Genomic DNA, 15,637 nt, shown 5'->3' with positions numbered 1-15,637 from the left:
TCTCTATAACAGAACCAAATCCATTCTTTATTTTGCAAAATGCCACTCAACTAAATAGCATCAACAAAACATTAGCAATCTAAATAACCCACTTAGAGGTGCTTTTGCCAGATTATCAGGGAGAGTCCAAAAAATTGAGAAAAGTGATGCTCTAAAAGATGGTCAGCACCTTCAAACAGTATATAAGCAGGAAGAAGTTGGTAAATTGATAGAGTGCAAGGTGGGTGGGAAGGAGCGGACAATATTTTGGCTTTGCAAACAGCAGCAATTACATAAACATCAAATCTCAATCGTTTGGTACCAGGAGGTGTGTGTGTTGGGTGGGGTGGGGGGGTGTGGAAGATGGAGGAGCTGTACAGGGTACACCATTAGAAAGTTGAAGCAATTCACCTTACTTTTGCTACCATTGTGCAGGGAAAGCCACAGCCAACTAGCCTGTAAAGTGATACTTGAAGAATTGTCAAACCAAGCTAAAAGTCTGCCATGTACATGCAGTGGTGGAAAAGTAAAGCACAAACCCTGAATATCTCATCTCTTTCAGGTCAAAAGCACAAACCACCAGGTGCGGAAACCATCAAAACAACCCATCATCGACTGATGCATTTACCAGATATCCCAATAATTGCCTAGAAAAGTGACCACCATCTCCTGCTTCTATTCTCCCTTTGGCTGGGTGAGGGGGCAGAAATGCTTTGACGATGGCCTTGTTCAGTGAAGCTGCACTGGCTTGTTGGTCCTCTTCCCTGAATTAGAGGATTGCCCAACCACCAGACAAGCACAATTCCCATGAGACCGACAATTGGAGCAGCAGCAAGAAAAAGCCATCTCCCTCTACCACCCTCCTCTCTGCCAGAGATATTAATAGGAGGGTCCACATCTAACAGCCCTCGTTGCTCTGTTCTCGCTTGATTAAATTCACATTCTTCATCTGCTCCATCAAAGACATCAGAGGAACTGTCCTCACTGAAATTTTCCCGCTGGATTTCATGGATTTCCATGATACCGTTGTGGATCATCTTCTCCTCCTCATAATCTTTGTCATCCGTAGGAAGCTCGTACCGACAAAGGGGGCATGAATTTCGTGTGCTCAACCATGGCATGATGCAGGAAGGGTGATAGAGGTGAAAGCATGGAAGCTCATTTACTTCAGTGCCAATGTGTAACACTTCCTTGCATATTGCACATGCCAAGCCTTCATGCTTCTCATGTTGCTCATTAATGACCACACGAGGCAGACTATTCACAAAAGACATGGCTGCAGGAGGTGCTCCTCGTCTCGAGCTGTCAGTCTCAGCAAGACGTGCAAGCAGTTCTTCAAAGCCTCTTGCATCAAGATAATCCCCAGAATTCCTGACATAAGGCAGTAACTCTACTTCCTCCAAGTTAGAAAAGATAGTACGAAAAAACGTCTGTCTACCTTCCCTGAGTCCCAAACTAATTGTATCATCAGAACTGAAAAGATTTTGAAGTCGACCTCCTGCTTCCACAGATTGAACCACGTCTTCCTCAGCATCGGCTTCTTCCCACTCACCATCTTCTTCTTCTTCTTCTTCTTCTTCTTCCGAGTCCCATTGGCTGAGGCCGGCATGCATTGGATCTATATCAGTATCACTATCAAAAATGCTCCCCTCAATCGGTTGAACAAATATTTCTGGGTCCAGGAAACTATGTCCTTCTACAGAAGCATCAGAGTCCCCTCCATAGGCACTAAAAGAAATGGCATCACTTTCACCATGAAAAACCCCATACTGACCAAAACTAACATTGGATTCACTTTCTCCATAAAAAGAATCCTGATGATCAAAACCATCACTGTCGGTGTCAGAGAGTACTCGCTGCCATCTTCTAGATCCACTTGGAGTAGAACGGGAACTTGAGCGCTGCAATAACATAGTCGCAGCGTCACCATCTAGAGGTTGATCTTCATAACCAGCAGTTGATTGATTTTGCCTTGCCAAATTAATCATATGCGAAAATTCTTGTGAGAAGAGATTTTCAACAGACTCGGAACTGCTGTACCTGGTTCTTCTTCCTCGTGGTGTCCTATACTGATATGAGTCTTGCATAGGAGTCCCATGATCTTCAAGAAATAAAAATTTACAGTCTCCACATAAACCAGTAGTTTCCAGATCACCACTTGGCTCGTTTTCAGGAGAAATGATTCTTCGACAGAAAGTACATGCTGCTGGATGGACAGAACGGTCAACAACTAAACCACTATCCTCATGGCCATGGGCAGTGGATCGAGGCAACTGTTCTGAGATTCTTGGTGAGTCTGCATCCATTTGAAACTGGACAAGGCCAAAAAAATAAAGAAGTGGTGAGAAATAATCAAAGCGCAACATAAGACAAACAGGGCTGAGTAATGGCCAGGAAACATAAACATAACTAGGAGCAGAAGTGAAGGAATGGAGAAAGTAAAAAGGGAAGGCAATACCCAAACATACTGTTTTCATTATCAAAGTAAGATCGAAAAATGATTTTAGAAACCTTTCTCCAACTTTTCTACTCATCACCTCCCTCACTCCCTCCAAACTATATGTATGCAGCAACCTAAGTGATACAGCTTTATTCAAAGGGCACCAGCCCAAACCTAAGCCCCAGACATTGTTCCTCCTTGGACTAACAAAATGCTATGCACTCAATAATGTGATGCTTGAACCCTTTCATGGGCAGATTCCATACTGCCGTGAAATGGACTAGATCTTGCACGCAAAGGCATGCCAAGTGGTAGAAGGAAAGAAGCACACAATGACAACCTTTACTTACAAGTTGTTTTTCACCTAAACTGTTGTCTTATCAATAATTAAGACACCCAATTGGCAGTGCTCACTGCTAATTTGTCTACTCCATTTTATTTGCATTTGCCTTTTGGTGTCCGGGATTGCTTTTTAGTACAGAAGAACCCAAATTTTCTTTCTTTCCTTCCTTTTTATTCTTTTAAACAACTGGAAAATCCAGTCATCCAGGCGAAATTTAAAAGAAAAGGTAAAATGTGTGGTTTTCATATGCGATCTACTATACAAAAATCGCAAGAGAAATGAAAATTGAGCAACAAATAAGAATACCCAGATTAGCAGAAGCAGTAATACTAGTAATCAGAAATCAGAATAGAAGAGCATGGTAAGGGAGTAAGTATGATTACCCAGAAAAGGATGATACGGGAATGGATTGGCCTCGATCTTTGAGAAACTACCACATGTTGTTCCTCAGACGTAGACGCAGAAAAAGGGTCTTATCCATTCGGTCTTCAGACGCGGGATGAAGTTGAGAGAAGAAAAAGTAGAACAAATAGAGAGAAAACCCAGTAATTGAAGTTCAAGAACAAGGCTTTTAGGGTTAGTGAATAATGATTCCAAGGGAGAGAGAAAAAGAAGGAGGCTTTTGTACAACAAGACTTTGAATACTCGAAGCAAGGAAAAAAGACCTCTTCAACGTACTCCGCCACTCAGCTGCTCTCTCTCTCTCTCTCTCTCTCTTTCTTTTTCACAATTTTTTCCAAACCAAAATGGCATTAGGAATAGGAAGCTATTAAGTTTACTTCCCACCTTACCCGACACTGCGTCCCACCCATAGACTCATAGTTTTCGACAACGCGCACCCTTTTCACTTCCTAAAAGCTCAAGGCTTATCACTAAATCAGCTTTTTTTCCTCCACAGTATTGCCAACGGAAAATGACAGCCATACTACCAATTTCACCAGCTCTCTTGGCAACTCTTTTAAAGACAGTTTTTTTACTCTTCAGCAAATTAGTAAAATTATTAACAAACCAATCCGTTATTGTTGAAAAATAAAATCACAATTATGATAGGATACAGTCAATCAACTTTTGATTTTTTTTTTCTTCTTTTTTTTAACAATCATGGATTAATAATATCACATTAACAAAGCCAAATAAAAATATAATTTTTAACTCTTTTTTAATTTTTTTATGTAGTGTTTATAACAATGCTTCTAATGCTAAATAATACACCTCATCTTACCCTATTTTATCAAAGTGGCATGTCCACATTATTCTTCTAGAAAAGATTAATGCTATAAACTATACTTTTATTTTATAATATTAATACGTTAGTGTCAATCGACCATTAATCCATCATTATTTATTATTTATAGCTGTGAAATAATAATATAATTTTTTAGCATTTTTAACTAAGTTAAAATGACAACACTCGTAGTCGTCTGCCTTTAATAAAAAGAAAATTCAATAAGTGCCCCATAAAATAAAAGAAGGTTTAGACGACAGTGTGGGTTTTAGACATCTAGGGTGGAGACAATGAGACATGAAAGTTGGGACGGATTTAGGTAATGTTAAATCGGGTTTGGTCTGACCAGAAAACTACAAGTAACGAATACCCATTGAATTATTTGTTGGATCGGTATTGCAATTGGGCCAGGCCGTCCCAGTCCGGCCCCCTCATGTCCGTCTGCTCATTGCAGCGTTGGTGAATCTCCCATTGCGCGTGATGTTGGATGTTCCTTGTGATGTGACCCCCATGGGATTCTGCAATATGCAGCAGAGCAGATATCAGATGATGCTAGCTGTTGCTCTCAAATGTTTTTGACCACCACACCTCTCCCATCCAAATATACTTGGAAGCCGATTAAAAGTTAAAGCTAAGATTTTTATGGAGGCTTTAATGTTTTTTCCTTGTCTGGGATTTTCATATCTCTCTTAAACAGAAATCAACCCCATTTGCTCAGCTGTATCTCTTCCCTTCCACATTTACCTCATTTGTTATTTCCAGCTCTTCTTCCCCCTAATCCCTACAAAGCTAGAGGAGCACCGGATCACCCCTCTTCACCTCCATTTCATCTTCTCTTCGCTTTTTTCTTTTTGTAATTTCTTAAAGTCAAAGTGTATTGTCCTTCTCTTCAATCATTACGAATGTCAAGGTGAGTTTCTTCCTCTTCTTTTTTTATTTTTTTATTTTTTCTTTTATAATAGTAAAATCTGAGAATGTGGGTTAATTTCTGCTGTATAATAATACAATATTATGTAGAAGAAAATTGCAAAAGTCAATATGGAGGGAGGGCCACAGGAGGAGCCCGCGGATATCGCAAAAAATAACAGCTAGTACTAGTAGTGCTAGAACTAGTGGCAGGGCTCTTGCTACTACTAGGGCACAGGAAACGGGTAACGGTCAGGGAGCAACCTTCCAGACAAGGACTACAAAAAAGAGAAAAATCAGACCAGCTCAAGAAGTTGCGGCTACTTCTCTTTCAACCCGACTTCAAAAGGTCTACTTTTTTTCTTCATCTTTTCCCCAACTATTGCCATTATTCACAAGGTTGTTAGGAAATGGTGTTGCAACGAGAAGATGTCAACTGGTTATGATGCCCTTTTTTCTGGGTTTTGGGAAAAGGGAAAGTATGCATGGGTGTCTAATTGATCCAAAAGGGGTACCTGACTCCTGTACCCGAAGTCCGGCCGTTGTTGGCTCTTCTTTCACGGGTTCTGTCAATATATATATATTTTTTTTAGTTTTTCCACGTATAGTAATTGTACAATGAGAAATGAAGCTCATTCTTATGTATGCTTTCAGCATTGCTTTTGGGGGGTTTAAATTTCAAAGGCATGACTCACAAAGTATTAAGACTAATGCAATGAACTGACTTTACAAATGAAGAAATGTTCCAAGTGTTTGCAAGTCAGTAGTTATTCATAGTTCAGTGTTGAAGCTGTGCTTGTGTTTTTTTAATCAGGTGGTTGTGTCGATAATATTTATCCCCAACTATGTTCTGCAAGTTTTGTTTTCAATTTCCCCATTCAAAATGACATGCAGGGTGGCAGAAAACCTAATTATGAGGATCAGGATACCAAGAACGGTAAGTCTTTTTGCTCCATAGGAGTTATAATTGTAAATTGACTACATCTGGATTTCTATCACTGTTTTGTTTCCTATATCAGTTCAACCGGTTGTTGAGCGGAGTGAAGATAGCCCAAGACATGAATATCATGCTCCCAAAACCAGTTAGTTATTTTTCTGTGTTTATATTGGAAATTGCAGAACCACCAATTTACTATTTGTGACAGTAAAAGCTTCATCCATAATATAAGTACTTCTTGAATCAGGTCTACCATTCGGTGTGCCATCTGCACCATGGATGCCAGAAAAACGTGTTCTTCAGCTTATCCTCGACATATTACAAAGGTACGTATTCTTTTAGTTGCATTTTTTTCCCTATCTTTTAGAGCATTCATTAAGGTGATGAGCAAGGTCTTGCATCAATTGAATATGGTAAGTGTCAATAACATATGGTACACAAGAACATTTATATTATAAATTCCTGATTCCTTGGTTGCTTATATTGAGATACATTCTTGGTACGTTTTAGGAGAGATACCCATGAGATATTTGCTGAACCAGTTGACCCAAATGAGGTATGTATCTGGTCATCACTTTCATCATCTTATATCATGGGCCATTTTATTTTCCATTTCTCATTCACTATTTTGATGGAGATTTGTGTTCTTTTAAGGTTGAAGATTACTATGAAATCATTGAAGAGCCTATGGATTTTGGCACCATGAGGGCTAAACTTCATGAAGGAATGTATCAAAGTCTTGAACAATTTGAGGTTTGCTTCTTTCTTTAAAACTACTTATCTGAATTAGATATGAAGGTAAACTTCTTTTTTCCACCATACATTTACTGACCACTTCTACCTGTGAATGTGTAATAAACAGAACTCACATGCTTGATACTATATTCATGGAAGTATGAGGATTTTCATAAATGTATCAGATGGAGTGCCCCTTCTCTTGTCATACTAAAAATATGACTAGTAATTTTAGAAACATGAAGTGCATTACTCTGTTTCAAGAGCTGTTAATAAAAAAAAATTATGTTCATGGCAGCACTTTCAATATAATGGTTCACCATATACACTATGATAGGAATTTCGAATTTACCTGTTTCTTCATTTATGGTCAACATCCTGGGTTATATTATTTAACAAGTCATAGGTCGGATATTATTAGGATTTCTAACATTCAATTAATGCAATATTGCACTGCAACTTGCATGTTTTCCCATCCACATTGTTTACTGGTTTCTGCTCAAATTTGCAACAGTTATTAATTGTTATATATGTTCACACGGTGATAATTCATTATAATGTGGCTCACTAATTGAACTTTGCAAAATAATTCAGAAGCAAATCAAAATTATTAAATGTGAAGAAGTCGGTCTTTGTCTGTTAGAGATGTGCTTCTTTTGCTTTATTGAAAAAACGTGAAAAATTGATTTGTTATCTGACCATTTATTGTTTGGACTGGTATGCAGCATGATGTACTTTTAATACCCAAAAATGCGATGCATTTTAATTCTTCAGCTACAATTTATTTCAGACAGGTATTATCATTGAATCTCTCGAAATTAATTGGAGCAGTAGACTAAGAATTTCTTAACAAGAAAATATAGATCATCTTCATCTATTGGATAACAACCCTTCGTATGTACAGGCCCGTGCCATACATGAACTAGCTCAGAAGATTTTCCACATTCTGAAAACTGATCCTGAGAATTTTGAATTAGAATTCTCGGAGACAAGAAGAAGAAGGAGAAGAAGAAGAAACGGTAGGAGGCACCAAGTTGAAGCTAGGGGTTCAATTAAGAGCTCTTGTCCTAAGCTTCCTACAAATGAAAAATCCAGTAGCATGACAACTGATATATCCTCAAAAACCATGCCATCATTTGGCAATTCATTGAATCTCAGGAGAAGTTTTCAACTATGCTCTCAGTACTCTGGTATTGCTACTTGTAATGATGCAATAGATCATGAAGTTCTTTCTGGTAAGAGGGAAAATCTGGTCTGAATTTTTAAACCTGAAATTTTGTATACGTTTGTATAGATGCAAGCATTTTCATGGATTTCTAGTGAAAATGTTGAAAATAAGGATGCCCAGCATAAAGGACGTTACCAGATTATTTTATCTAAGTAATTGGAAAAGAAGACCAAATATAACATTTTCTTATTTGTGGTGTGATTGCATATTCTTTTTAATATTTGTAACTGAGGGTTCCAAATTCTCACCATGCAGGTGTGCAAATGGAATATGAACTTATTGTTATTATTATTATTATTTTTTTAACTTTTCATTTTTGAAAACATCTTGATCCTAACTTCAGCAAGCACGACTACGTGAACTAGCTAAGAAGATTCTTAATGTATTGATTTAAGCTTTTCTTAAACCTAAAATAAAACCTTACAAATTGACTGCACTTGCGGAATGCCAAAGTTTGACTAATACTTTCTTTAAGTTGGTTCAACTCTTTTTTCTTTTAATTTTTACTTCTATGAGTTTCCACAGTTCCATAGAAGCTTAAATATATATCATCTACCATTATAATAATAATAGCTAGGGCTCTATGAAGTTGAAGTTTAACCCTACTTGACTTTTCTTCTCTGACAGGTGTAGAAGATGGTAGAAGATTTAGATCTTTTGGTGCGGATCGGCGATGTACATACAAACCTTGGATGTCTTTCCTCAATGAGAATGAATCAAATTTTTCAACAATTTATGGCACTCTAAAACCACTTGAGCATGTAAGTTTAGTTGCCCCCACCAAGTTGTGCTTGCAAGTACATTCTTGTATATTCCATTTGAGACAGATAATGTGCCCTCATGTGCATGGAACTACTTAACTTGTAGGGGCTCTTCCCTTTACAACATACTAGCTACATATTTCCCTTTCTTTTATTCTTGCTTTTCATTTTTCATCTTTTGGTGGACATCACATAACTCATGCATTGATGCCAAAGTGCTGCAAGACCATTTTTGCTGGCAAGAGAAGGGCCTGCCAGGAACTCTGGCTGGACTGATTTAAAAGTCTGACCAAAGAGGCAGCAGGTGCATTGTGATATGAAAAAATGCTTCAAACTTCTAGGGATTTGTTAATGACTATGGTTTTTTTTTTTTTTTGGGTCTGATTTTTCTAGTTCACAAATTCGACATTGAGAGATGACAAATTTCTTTTTTTGTATAGGTGAATCAGCAGGATATTGGTTATAGGGAAAGTTTGATGTTGTTTGTTAAAGATTTGGGATCAACAGCCCAAATGATTGCTGAACAGAAGTTAGTTGGATTGTCAGCTGAGGCGTCCAAGTACCAGACTTCAAACTACTGGTTCCAAGCTCAAAAATGTCATACTGATATGGAATCTAACTCCGCCAAATTGGGGCCCAGTACTCTTAATACGATAATCACTGCCCATAAACCTCAGAATTTCCTGGACCACCCCTATGGGCAACCATCTGTAGTCAGAAAATCATGTGACAGATTGAATTTGGTGGATGCTGACAAGGGAAAAGATGCTAATGTGGGTGACAAATTGGGTATCCCGGGTGATGCAGTGGAAGTGACACCGTACAGTAACCTGAAGAATGCCCTTGGTGCTTTCAATGGGGAAGTTCATGCCAGCGATGAGGAGAAAAATCTCGGTGTTTTTGGCAATGACAAAATTATCGAGGATCGGAGTTACGAGGTTCAATTGGGTTCATATTCCTTCACAGCTGGTACTGGAGATTTGGATTGCTTAGTAGCTAAATTTCAGAACACAGGCAGGAAGCCGACCACACTGGAATCGAACGAGGGCAATTCGGACCAACCAGCACAGTTGGAGTTGCCTTCCAAGTGTTCTAACTCAAATGTGTCAGATTCTCCATTAAAAAACAGTCATAGCTCTCCAACTTCATGGTCTCTACGAAACATGGGGGAGAATGGCATGTCAAGTTTTAGTCAAGCTAAGGGCTCCATGCAGAAATCTAGTTTGGAGTATCCGACGGCTCATGATCAAGTCATAGCTGCAGGAGGCCCTAGTTATGGAGTTTGTAGCTCATCGGAGGCCGGCGGCCAAACCTTGAAATCGGACCAACAGGCCTCCCAGTTTATTTTTGATCTGCCATATTTAAGAACACGGCTTGACCAGATGAGCTGTTGGACCAGGACTCAGCCCCGTAGTGATGATCAACAACGATCTTCATTGGATACTCATCATTTAGCTCTTCAGCTGTAAGAAATATGTAAGACTCAAGTTTTTTTTAAAAGAAAGAGATAGAAAAGTGAAAGTTGATTGCCAAAAAGATGTTTCTTGCACTAAGATGGGTGGTGGTCGGGTTTGGTCACCCCACCAAACCCGACCACCACCTGACCACCCCGATATCCTTGACCACCTCTTGGGAGTGAGTTACTTTAATGTTTTTTTTTTTTTGGGTAAGACTTGTGTTGATGAACGGTCTAGATCTTTAGACTTGTAGGGCCAGAAACTCTAGATCTCAATCTAAATGGTTAATGCTTCCTGTTGAAATGGATGGGGAGGAGGTGATCGGGTTAGACAAGACATAGTGATCCACTTCCAATAATCTCCTTTACTTGTATTGGTAGGCAATCATTTCAGGATATTTGACTTTATTCCATGCTCGTATCATTGTCTGAGTTGTAATATGCTCGACATTGTATTTTTTTTTAAAAAAAATGGAACTAAATTATATAGGATTAGATATTGCTCCACGTCTACCATTACCATATATAATTATTTTGGTAGGAAGATAGGATAATTTTTTTTTTAGTAATTTTATTATTCGGATTACTAACTATCCAAGCAACAAATTACCGAATAAAGGAAAATGACCCTTCTTTGATATTTACCATTTCCCAATATAAAAATAAAAAAATCTGAACTTTGAAAGGTCTTGTTTTCGCTGGGCCAGAAGCAACATTTATGGGTTGTCGCCCAACACGTGAATGAGAGCCCGCCTTAACAATATAGATGGAGCGGGGCTTTCTCTCTTCCTCTCTCTCTCTCTTCTTCATTTGCTTTTGATTTGATTAAAAAACGGAAGAGTTAGTTAAAAGACGTGGGAACAGATTTTGAGTCTAAAGGAAACGGAGTCGAGATCTTCCTGCTTACTTTTCTTTCTCGTCGCGGTGGTGGCGGAGGCGAAGGCGGAGCTGTATGTCTAAGATAGCATAGAGGAGGTGTTTTTGCAAGAGGAATAGAGGAAAAGGAACATGGCATATAGGAGAAGACAGGGGATAACGAGGGCGTCCACCTTCAAAGAGGAGGTTCATTTGCCACCGGACGACAAACACAACAATGATTCATCAAATTCATCATCATCTCTTGCCGCCCAGGCAATCCGGGCGTCCGCTGCTCATCGAGAATCGTCCCTTTCCTCCGCCTACGCAGACTCTGCTTTCGCCACTACTCATCAACCTCGTCCGTTGAAGGTCCTTCTTCTTCTCTTTCTTTTCAACAAACAGATCTGTTTTTTCTTTTGAATGTTGAATTCGATCTAATCTTGTTTTTATCTTTTTCCACATTCCAACCCATGAACCTTGCTTCGATTTTCGTATCTGGGTGTGTTTTTCTTTTTCCTAGCTTGCCCATGTTTTCTAGCTATGATGAGAATGATATTGTGATCGTGATCAGAAATTTAGAAAAAATAAAAACAAAAAGTTGCTTTCTTCATTTTTTTTGCTTTGGTAAAATACTAGACCAAGTGCCGTACAAGACCTCAACGATAAGAACTGATTACATATTAATTCGGGAGAATCAGAGACTTTTGTCTTTTCTTTTCTTCCGTTACCCATAAACTAGAAGGTTCATGGAGTTAACAAGCTTTTTTTTAGCACCTCAACATGCTAATTTCTGTAGAGATATGATATTAGTTTATTGTCAATTAGCTTTCTCAGTGAATGAGAAGTGATGCCTGAAAATACAGAGCTTTCCTGCGTATGGGGATACATCAACAAAAAGCGAGTCCAAATCTGGATTTTGGGGTGTTCTGGCTCGAAAAGCTAAAGCAATTCTTGAGGATGATAACATGTCGCAGCAACAGGATATACCTGACAGAATGAGATCGCAGGCTTTCAACACCCCAACAGGTGGCCAGGTATTACAGAGTTAACATTATTTTTGAAGCTACAAACTATTGTTCATGCTAATGCAGTTTCTGAATACATATTGGCAATATACCGTGTTTACTTGCTGAGTTCCGCTGTCTGATTTTTTTTTTTTTTTTTGTTAATACTACTCTTTACGATATCAATTCCAGCAATCATATCAATCGCCTGAGAGCTTCAGAAAAATGGACAATCCTAAATTAAGGAAGGGTTTAGATGCAATAACATCGTCCCTTAATCACATTGGTGACACCTTTGAAAAGGCTTTTGAGGTAAAAAGATCATTAATTCATTTGCTTCCCTTCTCAAGTCAATTGTAGGTTTGTTCCTCTGTATTTATCTCTAAATCTTATTCCCTTGTTTTGATTCTGCATGATAATCTAATTCACATTTTATCTTCACATACTTCAAATTTCATATCTACTGGCTCATTGAGATATTAATTGCCAAGAGTTGCCCTTACTATCATGTATCATTGTACATCTTTTTCCCTTTCTTCCAATTGATTATTGTCCAACTTGAGTGTATTTATTAGAGACAATTACAAATTACCTCCCTGTGGTTAAGTGGACAAGGATCTCCTACAATTTCTTTATAATTGTAGGGGATCTTGATCCATGGCTAGGGTAATTACAAATTACTTTCTTGTCTTGTGCAAACTGTCATTAAACCTCCTTGTGGTTTGAAGTAAAATGAAATCGACATGTTTTTTGTGATATATAATTATCCCTAACCACATTGAGGCTATTTGTAATATACCTAGTTAAGATTGTTGGTAATAATTATTTATGAGAAACTCGAATTACTTATACAATGTGCTTGGTAATAGATGTTGACTTTGTAATTAGGCCAAGGACCTACAGTTATTTGAGAGATAAGAATGAATTGATTTTCAGTCAAAATGGAGCTAACTTGCTTATCTACTACTGATTCCTTAAAGCTTATCCTTGTGCTGGATTACCTATTTCTCCCATAGCTTCTTATATCTTCTTTGCTTCAAAAAATTTCTTTTTGTCTCTCCCAGGAAGGTCGCACCATTGTGGAAAATAAGACAGCAGACATCATCCAAGAAACCCGTAAACTACAAATTAAGCGAAGAGGAAACAATTCTGAGGCACCAAATCAGTCTCCTAATGTGAATAATTCATGGCAGGATCCAACACAACCAAAGATTCAAACCAACCATGAAACTCAACTCAAGGCATCTCGCGACGTAAGGTGGCCACTATGTAATTGTGCATGACTGGTTCATGTTTTAATCCTTAGATACAATTAACCTGATTGAATTAATAATTCATGTAAAGTTATTCAGCAGGGAAGGAATACCTTGGTTTATCCGTCACCCGAAGATCAAAACAATACCAAGTCCGCAATACAGCATAAATAAAGCTTTCAGCAAATTGCTTTGATAAAAGAGAACCCCCTTAACGAAAAATGACTGTTTTATAGAATACTTATGTGATGCACGCTACATAAGATAACTTCATTTATCTAGGTTTTTAAGCTTTCAGTTATCGAAACTATCAATTGCTTTATTAATTATGCATGTGGGATTAGAGAACCTAAAAGTATATGATGGGGTATGCAGTTCATTCTCTGAGTATTCATTTTTGAGTCTTTGAGGTATATGATATTTGCAACTTATCAGTATTTTTGAACCTATTCCTAGCTTTGAAGTGCATAATTGGCCTTTGTGCTTTCACAGGTTGCAATGGCAACAGCTGCCAAAGCTAAACTACTTCTTCGGGAGCTGAAAACGATAAAAGCAGATTTAGCTTTTGCAAAGGAACGATGCGCTCAACTAGAAGATGAAAATAAACTTCTGCGAGAGAATCGTGAGAAGGGGGACCACCGTGCAGACGACGACTTGGTATGTTTTTTGTTAATTTTGGGCATGGCAAGAATCTTTAATTAATACTCGTGCGTCACTTTGTTTGTTAATCTGATGTTGGTGGTTCAAGTTGATTATGAAGATGCTTATGCTCTTAAGTATTTACATTCTTTTTTGCATTTCAGCCAATAGGAATTAGGAAGATACTTGCAAATACATGTAATGTTATGCTGTCGTCTCTTCATTGGAGAGCAAGATGGATTGTTTCATTCACAAATAACTGTTTCTAATGCAAGTGGTTGTGATCTCAGATCCGCCTTCAACTGGAGACTCTTTTGGCTGAGAAGTCACGTTTGGCAAATGAGAATTCAATATATGCACGTGAGAACCGGTTCCTCAGGGAAATTGTTGAATACCACCAACTCACCATGCAAGACGTTGTTTACATAGACGAAGGCATTGAAGAAGTTACAGAAGTTTACCCCATTTCCATCCCCAGAATGCTCTCTATTTCCCCACCCTCTCCTACATCCCCGCGCTTACCTTCTGAGATTCCCCGATCTGTAAGCCCACCAGAGATGAAGGAAATTTTTCCTGTGCCCACGCCGCCACAAGAGAACAAGGATGTTGTAGAAAGTGAGGTCCCACAGAGTTTGAGTAGCTCAGTTGCAGAGGAAGAAGATACAAAAAGACCCATTTTATCTTCCTAAGTAGGATCTCCTTTCTTCAGTCAAAGATTTAGTATTCGTTCATTTTTTTATTCATTTTCTTCCATTGTTCTTTTGTGGGTGGAAGAGGGGCAAGGAGGGGAGTTATTTTTCCGCCTGCAGTTGTTATTGTAATTTTTTTCTCATTCAAATTGGGTTGGTGTTATGTGTTTTCTGTGAGCAATTGCCATTTGTCATTAACATTGCAATGCTAGCGGCCTGTTCAGTGTGATTCACTTCACATGCCCATTCGTAATAATTTATGGATTGTTCGAACAAGAATGCCAACTATGGAAGTGAGTCAGAACTGCTACAACTCACAGCATGATTCGTGTGGATCCTAGAATTATCACTACACATAATCAGACGCGCTGCCAGCCTTTTTTATGCAAGGGAATCTCATAGGTAACTCCCAAGACAGGCCAGAAATTCAGATAAAGAAAAAGGAAGAACCAAGATCATTCTAGCTAGTATTCTACACCTAGCAACGTTCCATCCAAGATCATTCTAGACTCAGAACCGTTGCAATACTTTGCATTGGTGCAATACCTTTTATACATGTCTTTTATTTTTAATGAATAATTCAAATCATGACAACATATAAAACAAAACTGTGCGGCTGAAGGAGTTAATTGAGATAATCGAACTACCTTTTTGAGTTGTTCAACCACCCCAAAAATGATTTGGGAGAGCCGAACTACTCCCTTGGTCACGAGGGTGGCCATGCCTACCATCAAGGACCAATTTGAGTGATGGTTTTTACATAGGTGGTTCAGCCTACCTTCAATGGCCAGTTTGAAGGGTGTCTTTTGCATGTTTTTTTTTTTTTCATTTTAATTAGGCAGGCTTAGTTAAACTAGTTATCAACTTTGTTATTCTTGACCAAAACATGAATTTTATTGACTTTCTAAAAAATCATAAATGCAATTTTTTTTTTAAGCACAATATATTTTGCCATCATATTTTAGATTGCATCTGCCGAGACCATACAATATATGGTGAATAAAAAGGTAATGGATTCAAGCAATCAAGCAAAAGGCATGGTTGACATTACACACCTAACTAATCAATTCAGACCCATGGTTTAACGCATAAAACTCCACTCTACATTGCTAGTTGGTCCATGATGATTGATGTATCCAAAGAGGGAATACACACTTGGAAAAAGCAAGATTTTTCCCTATGCA

The 15,637-nt window shown here is 38.3% G+C and overlaps 3 protein-coding genes across 5 annotated transcripts; 2 read left to right on the top strand and 1 right to left on the bottom strand.

Annotated features, from left to right (window-relative positions):
* Positions 1-185: 185 nt before the first annotated feature.
* On the bottom strand, positions 186-3,593 carry LOC132161614 (uncharacterized). Its single transcript, XM_059571773.1, has 2 exons — positions 3,146-3,593; positions 186-2,291 (listed from the first exon to the last, which is right to left on the bottom strand). The coding sequence occupies exon 2, from the start codon at positions 2,283-2,285 to the stop codon at positions 627-629; it is 1,659 nt and encodes a 552-aa protein (XP_059427756.1). The 5' UTR covers positions 2,286-2,291; positions 3,146-3,593; the 3' UTR covers positions 186-626.
* An 888-nt stretch (positions 3,594-4,481) lies between these two features.
* Positions 4,482-10,159, top strand: LOC132162621 (uncharacterized). Of its 3 annotated transcripts, none has more exons than XM_059572899.1 (11): positions 4,482-4,897; positions 5,008-5,242; positions 5,788-5,830; positions 5,913-5,975; positions 6,078-6,156; positions 6,341-6,386; positions 6,485-6,583; positions 7,291-7,359; positions 7,470-7,800; positions 8,421-8,554; positions 8,995-10,159. In XM_059572899.1, the coding sequence occupies exons 1-11, from the start codon at positions 4,890-4,892 to the stop codon at positions 10,021-10,023; spliced, it is 2,136 nt and encodes a 711-aa protein (XP_059428882.1). In that variant the 5' UTR covers positions 4,482-4,889; the 3' UTR covers positions 10,024-10,159. The 3 variants fall into 3 exon arrangements, with proteins under 3 accessions (XP_059428882.1, XP_059428883.1, XP_059428881.1); XM_059572900.1 differs by having other exon boundaries at positions 5,005-5,242; positions 7,470-7,755; XM_059572898.1 differs by having other exon boundaries at positions 5,005-5,242.
* A 612-nt stretch (positions 10,160-10,771) lies between these two features.
* LOC132191871 (uncharacterized) lies at positions 10,772-14,691 on the top strand. Its single transcript, XM_059606987.1, has 6 exons — positions 10,772-11,237; positions 11,732-11,902; positions 12,065-12,184; positions 12,937-13,125; positions 13,618-13,782; positions 14,055-14,691. Exons 1-6 carry the CDS (start codon positions 11,019-11,021, stop codon positions 14,451-14,453), a joined length of 1,263 nt encoding a protein of 420 aa, XP_059462970.1. The 5' UTR covers positions 10,772-11,018; the 3' UTR covers positions 14,454-14,691.
* The last annotated feature ends 946 nt before the right edge of the window (positions 14,692-15,637 follow it).

The sequence above is a fragment of the Corylus avellana genome, chromosome ca9 (assembly GCF_901000735.1).
Source record: "Corylus avellana chromosome ca9, CavTom2PMs-1.0".
Classification (NCBI taxonomy): Eukaryota; Viridiplantae; Streptophyta; class Magnoliopsida; order Fagales; family Betulaceae; genus Corylus; species Corylus avellana.
This window is presented reverse-complemented; position numbering and strand designations above follow the sequence as displayed.